General features: G+C 41.2%; 1 protein-coding gene across 1 annotated transcript; it reads right to left on the reverse strand.

The window, feature by feature from the left end:
* Positions 1–275: 275 nt before the first annotated feature.
* On the reverse strand, positions 276–6,943 carry LOC592403 (carbonyl reductase [NADPH] 1). Its single transcript, XM_791929.5, is given in 7 exon segments — positions 276–1,074; positions 1,512–1,662; positions 3,007–3,135; positions 4,180–4,292; positions 5,606–5,739; positions 5,742–5,871; positions 6,844–6,943. Coding segments are annotated over 7 exon segments (912 nt in total). The 5' UTR covers positions 6,883–6,943; the 3' UTR covers positions 276–858.
* Between the last annotated feature and the right edge of the window lie 318 nt (positions 6,944–7,261).

Raw genomic sequence — 7,261 nt, forward strand, 5'->3', positions numbered from 1 at the left:
TCTTGCATAGCATTCCACTTGTAGAGTTTGCATTTACTTAGAATATATCTATTTATCAAATTTTGCATGACAAAATACCCCCCCCCCCCTTCCACAGGGTTCCTTTATTAAATGATATCGTTCACATAATGTATACAAGAAGAGATATATACATGCAGAATTCCAAAATGATATTCTTGGCCATTCAAAATATGATAAGAACATACATTTATAGATATCAGTTACAAATTGTAGTTCATTTTTAAAATATCACAGATTTACTTGGCAAAATAATTTAGAAGAAATAAACAATCAGAAACACTTTGTAAAAGAAATAAATGTTAAATTTTAACAAAGAACATTCTTATTGCCACAAAGAGAGCATTTGCGCTAGGAAAGAAATGCTTAAATGTTTGAAACAGGAGAGGCCGAAGGGGGGGGGGGTCTTGAGATTACCATTCCACCACCCTTAAATGACAGTGGCGTTTCGTGAGTCCATCCATTATAAAGGGGGTACGTACTTTTGGGGGCACATACCTGTGGGGGAGGAGCGGGTGGGGACGTAAACGTAAGACGTAAAATCGTAAACGGGGGTCTTAAGACTCGTTCAAATATACTGTGGTAAATCGTAAACGTGTTAATGAATAGCAATTACGCGCAACAAAGATTTTGCACGTATTCACTGAGCCATGTGTAATGTTTCAATTATGCTTTTGTATTATATATATATATATATATATATATATCAGTTTAAAACAAAACGGCAAATCTTAACAAGGCTTTACTCGGAAAATAAAAATTTAATTTCACAAGAGGACTGAGTCTAGTCCAGGCATCTAGGCCCACATTTTGTGTTTTTAAAGATATTTCTTACAAATATTACAGATGAACGTCTGGTATAGAAACATCGGTATGGATAAAGTCGTACACTGTCCTCCACATTAGAAACATTCCGTTCGGCTCCTTTGCCCTGGGAGGGAGGAGAGCTAAAAACACAGGGGTATCAGCGCCCTCTGCCGGAGTAATCTTGGTCAATCCTATTACGTTATCCGGCCTGTGAGCAGTCATTTCAGTGCGTACTAAAGCCGGGCAACACTGAAAACGAAAGAGGCGAATATGGACTGTTAAAGTTCCCTGATAAAGAAAATTAAACTGAAAAGAGTTTTAAAAAATATATTAAAAAAAACTTAATTGCAGTTGTAATGCTCTTCCCTGATGAAGGGAACTATTTAGTTTACGAAAATTCGGACGATAAACATGAGATTTCATTCATTTGCAATATAATTAATGTGGTATTACCGTCTTCTCCTTTAATATAACAGACTACTTGACAAAGGCTTCAGTTGGTATCACCTAAGCACAGTTTACACTATGCTCCCTCGTCCCTCGCATTTCGTTCCTCCACCCCCCCCCCCGGTCATGAAAAGAAATCGCCTCCCCTGTTTATAGCCTAACGTTATTTTCTCTCTTCGACGGTTTATTAATGTATCATTATTCACTTATTATCCCATACGCAAATATATGATACATACTGAATTGAGGAGTATATCCTGTTTCGCGTCATCCTGTGAAATCTTCTCAGCCAGTAACTTTGACAGTGTGATCACACCGAGTTTAGAGATGCCGTAAGCCCATTCTGGGACTGCCCAACCCTTCTCTGCCGTGGTACCTCTGAGACAGCATCTGTGTTGCGTAAAAGATTTGTATTTTGTATAATATACCGTGCCATATTGTGAATAATAACCACGTACGGTATCAACTTATAATAATAATTGTTGAAAGATGCGTGGTCACAACAGCAGTTCCTGTAAGGAGACTAGGAGAGTCCCAAATAGGCCAATGGAATTGGTTCATTGCATCTCAGATGATGTTCACTATAGGCTAAAAACGAACAAGTGTTTGCATATGGACATTTCTTAAATGAAATGAAAACTCGATCGCAAACACTTTCAAGAAATGCATTTAAGTCAGATGTTAATGCATTACTGCATTTCCTATTAAGTCATCGTGTAAATAAATTTTGGCTGGGACCCAGTAAGTAAAGATCGACGCGTGCTCGATCTTATAATTAAAGCCGACATTTCTTTACAACTTGAAATCACTCCCAGGAAGCATTCAAAGCTTTAGTCTATTCACTGGCGGACTGATAAATATTGATAAGTCAGAATCGGGCAAGCCGGGGTTTTTGTTTTTAGTTCACTGTGGATACGCCATGGACCAGTGACGGCCTGGTGGTAGAGTCATTGTCCAGTAAGCAGTAGATGGCAGGTTCGAATCACGCAGGTTCCAAGACATTTTCTGACTTTCAAGTTTTTTATTACAACACATTGCTTTTTTGTTTTACTGGGTGCAAGCCGAAATCTTTACAAATTGAAATTACTCCCAAAGTGGGGGGGGGGGGGGGGGGGGGGGGCACCAAGAGAAAAGGGCACTTTCTGGAAGAAAAAAAAGGGTACCTACAAAGGGAAATCTCAAAGCGAAAACATACAATATTTTAGACGTTGATTCATTGTGATTGCATTATCAGGGATGATTTTAATATTTGTTTCACTTTATACACCATACAAGATATTGCCTAAGCATCATACTTTGCAGTTGGGTATGTTGGTCTGAAAAATCATTTGTGAGGTCGCAGTGCGAAAAATTACATCTTATAAAGAGGAAAAAACGCAATTCTTATGGAGTTATAAGCACATTCTCATAATGGAAGACTGAAAAGACCTTTGGTAAGTAACATAAGTATATCATCTATAAATGCGTGCGAGCGTAGCGAGCAAGCTTAGGGGGAAATTGCGCGTTTAATGATAAGAGGAAATGGGGACACTTATCAGAAAAAAAAGGAGCATGTGCCAATTAAAGTACAAAGAGTAATTATCAGAGGTGAAAATGGGGCACTGATCTTACACCTTCAAAACGAGGCACTCGCCAGGGATGAATAAAGTCACTCATGAGAATAGGAAATAAATAATATCATGAAATAAATGAACCCAAATTAAATCTTGAATGGCTTTAAATGGTGAAACTTACTTCAGATATTCATTCATAAGATCTACGACGCCTTGTTCATCTTTAGCTTGTCGAAATCTGTTCCTGACTTCATCATTTAACTGTTCTCTGAACATTAGGTATCCCGTCGTGCTAGCGACATTCACAATCCTACCAGGAGAGAAAGTAATGTTAAAAATAATTAATTTTGATAACTTGGGTTGGATTTTTTTTCTTCATGTTTCGCTTTATTAATTGTGCAGAATTTCAATCCACTTGCTTCATAATTTCCCTGCAAACACAAACACGGTCCCTTCTTTTGACCTATTCATCTAAAGAAAAATACAAGCAACGATTGCGACCAATTACTAATTTAGATTCTAAATATAGACATCAAAATCACGTCTCCTAAATTGTTTGCATGCATGGAACAAATCGGATGAATATGGAGGATGGGTCTCAAGTTAACTTTTGTAAAAATGCGTTGATTCTGTAATCTGTACCGTCAAACAGTGTATTTCTTCCTATGCCCAGATGGGTATGACGATGAGGCAGTGGCGATCCAGGGGGGGGGGGAGGTCCGGCCCCCACCCTTGAAAAAAAAAACGTGATTTTTACCTTTTTGGGGGTTTGGGCCCCCCTCTCCCTGACGCTCAAGGGGGGGGGGGGGTGCATTTTCGGGAGCAACAAAAAAAGGGCTCACTACCCTCCCCCTCCCCCCCCCCCCCCCCCCCCCCCCCTCCCCCACTGAGCGACTTTTCGGCCGGCGCGGTTTTCTGATTTTCGGGAGCAAAAAAAAATAAAAAAATTGGGCCCCTCCCCTAAGAAATCCTGGATCCGTGCCTGCGATGAGGTGCCTAGCTGTAACAGTTACTATCGCCACTTGTCACTCTACTGAGGCTGCTATAGTACTGGACATCGTTTGTTTAAGAGAACATAATTTATTATAGGCCTACGATACCTCAGTCACACCGCCAAAACGAATCCACGCCAATTCCAGACCGACAGAATCTGTTTCCATTAAATCAGGGCATGCATGTAGATTCTTAATCGATTTGTTGTCGGTCTGGTGTCGGTCTCATTGGTATGAATGTGACATAAGTCTTGCTCGTTCTTGCGACTGACTTTGAGTTTTTAGAAACGATTCAACTGAAAGAAATTGAAAGTCTCTCACCCCTCCCCCAAAAGGGGTCTGAGATTATCAATGTGACGTACCTTCCACCAGACCGAACCAGGGGTGTAAGACTGCGGCAGACAGCAGAGAGACCAAAGTAGTTTGTGTTCATGATCCGGACTGCTTTCTCATGTACAGGGATGTCAAACTCATGCTGAAACAACAAGAAATACACCTATATTTTGAACAACTTACTGCAGGACGAGACTGTGCTCATGTGACAATTGCTCCTTCGACAATTGCTCCGAGGGAATTTCCTCCACTAACTGAATTCCTGAATCCAACCCTGGACCAAACACCCACACTAAGAAATAAGAGTGCAATTGGGGTGCAGATTGCATCCACCTAGGCGCATTCGGCAACGGGTGAAGAAGAATTGTACACTTATTGATTAGTGTGTACCTCACCCTAAATGCCTAACACTAATGCTAAACCTAACCTTAAAACCGTCTGCTAACCTAACGTCAACATACTTTTAACGAAATAAAGCCCTAAGCAATTATTGTCGACGGAGCAACTACCAAAGCACCATTACGACACAATTATACTGTGGCCGTCGAATGTTGAAATTTCGAAATTAATCGAAAGCAATAACCCCAATCCTGATCCAAACTCTAAGATACCTATCTCTCTTACCCCAATCCTAAATCTAGCATTATACCTATAGAACTCGTTGCACAAGAGGCGTCATTTCGATCGCCTTGATATCTGCGCTATTTATCCCCCCTCCCTCCCTCCAGAAAAAAAAATCGACAAACAATTCAAAAGTTTTTTTTAAACGGTTTACATAATAAAACTCACCAAAAATAATATTTAAAAAACTCAAAAACTATCAATAATTGTTCACTCAAGCATAACAATGATGTTGCGATGTCTAAAGATAACCAGAGGACGAAGCAATCGTCTTCTAATGCTCAGCAAAATTAAAATTTCTAAGCCTTTTCCCGAGATTCAACTTTCCTGCATGATACCAGCCAGAACAAATTCTTCTCCAATGTGGATTTTGCACCCTTTCTCAAAAGTGGCTTTTGCCCATTTGAGCATAAATTTGTATCGCCAGCTCCTTTTGTCGGCGTCAGGTGACAGAACAGACCGTAAGCTTTCTACGGGTATGACAATCTCCTAAAATATTTTGAAATATGCAACCAATTGTCGACCACCTCATAATCATTCATGCTCTTTCAGTGAATACACATGGTAATGTTAATTACTAACCTATTGCTATTCACTTCACTGTAATCCTACGATAAAAATATTTGAATCTCAACCGGTAGTAACGTCATTTAGGAAGACCTTAATCTACATTTGCCACTCTCCACCCAGGTGTAAATGGGAACCTCATTGTGCCAGAGCGGTACATATCTGGCCCCTCGGCTATGACCGGGTAAATAAAGTTAACGGGGCGTGACGGACATGAGCGCCATGTAAGATACCATCATTATTTTTAACCAAATGGATATTACTTACTAGATCCCCCACACCGGCATTGTTGATTAATACATCAATGCCACCGTGTGTTTTCTCCAAGTAAGCCCGAATCTCATCGATGGTCAATTGGTCAGTAATGTTAAGAAGATGAAACTTGGGATAAAGTCCCTCTTTTGGAGGAGCTCAACAGCGGCACGACCACGCCCTTCATTGCGCGCGGTCAGGTAGACGACGCCATCTTGTCCAAAATGGCGACACAGAGATCGAACGATTTCTAGACCAATACCCTTGTTAGCGCCAGTTACCTAGGTTGGAAATAAAATTATTAGTAAATAGATAAAAGATGATGATGAGACCTTATGTACAATGTATTCTCAGATATTTCAGCCTCGGCATCTACACGTTTATCTATTTGATTATCTTATTTGGATTATGAGTCGAGAAAGGTACAACGAATCGTCTTTTTTCAAAGCTTCTGCCCTCCCTGCACCCACTCCCCTAAGTGATTTGCACGCTTCGCGGGCTCACTACCGCCCCCTAAAATGAAATCCTGGCTACGCGCTTGACATAGAGCCCTTTTTAAGTTCTTTCCCCTATCCCAATTTCTTTCAAACGTCGTAGGCGTAGTCACTACCATCCCATGAAGGTCACTGTTGAGGCCTTTCTTTCGCCCTATCTCCAGTATCACAGAAGCTACAGACTTCGTACAAATTGCTCTGGATAGTCCGAGAGGAGCTCTTTCGTTTGACACGTAGAAACATGGCGTCATTGCACGCACATCGTTGTGACACGATTGCATTTTTAGTTTTTCTTTCTTTTTCTTTCCCTCTCTTTGTCCCCTCCCCTTCTCTCAATTTTCCCGACGGCAGCGCAATTTTACCGACAATATCCTGCTAGGTTGGGGGGGGGGGGGGGGTCGCACCCCCACTCTTAGCGACGCCCCTGACTGCAGTTACTGCGGCTCAGCGTAAATTGCAATGCGTGAGCGCCGTGATCGACACCGGGGGAGTTGGCTGCTGGAGACATTTCAAATCCTGTGCGCTCGCTGAATTTTCAACTCCCACATAGGCCTCTATATATCATAGGGTTCTGTGTGGGCAAAAGTCGCGGAGGGGTTAGGCGTACTATCACAGGGTTTTGGCGTTCTATCATTTGACCTTAGGTCAATTGATAGAATTCAGTGAATAAGAATCTATGTATAAGGTAATAGTAGTATTAGTAATAATAGTAATACTAATAGTAATGAAATTATTATATAGGCCTTATTTTGTGCTTACCACTGCAACTTTTGCTTCGATTCCGTTTGAGGTGCTCATAATTAAATACGGTAGGCCTACTGGTGAACGTGGATGGGTGTGAGTGTGCGTGTGGGTGACCGATCAAAGAATAATTCAACGGTACATGACCGACCAAAGAATAATGCAATATAGGGTCTATTGATAATCTGTGGGCAAACTGCAAAGTTCAGCAATAGTATGCAAATATTGACTGCTCATGAGGATGATGGTCACTCCCAAGGTGGTGTTTACACTCCCTCGGCTTCGCATCGGGGTGAATTGATTACGGGCAACAAGCGAGTGGGGTGGAAGGGAGGAAACTACCCCCATGATTTTCTTTTTTTGTGTGATGGACTTATATCTTAAGCTACCCCCTCCCCACCGTCGAAAATATCTGTTGGTGTTGTTTTGTTTGTTT

Source organism: Strongylocentrotus purpuratus, unplaced genomic scaffold (assembly GCF_000002235.5).
Source record: "Strongylocentrotus purpuratus isolate Spur 01 unplaced genomic scaffold, Spur_5.0 spur5_scaffold_21, whole genome shotgun sequence".
Classification (NCBI taxonomy): Eukaryota; Metazoa; Echinodermata; class Echinoidea; order Camarodonta; family Strongylocentrotidae; genus Strongylocentrotus; species Strongylocentrotus purpuratus.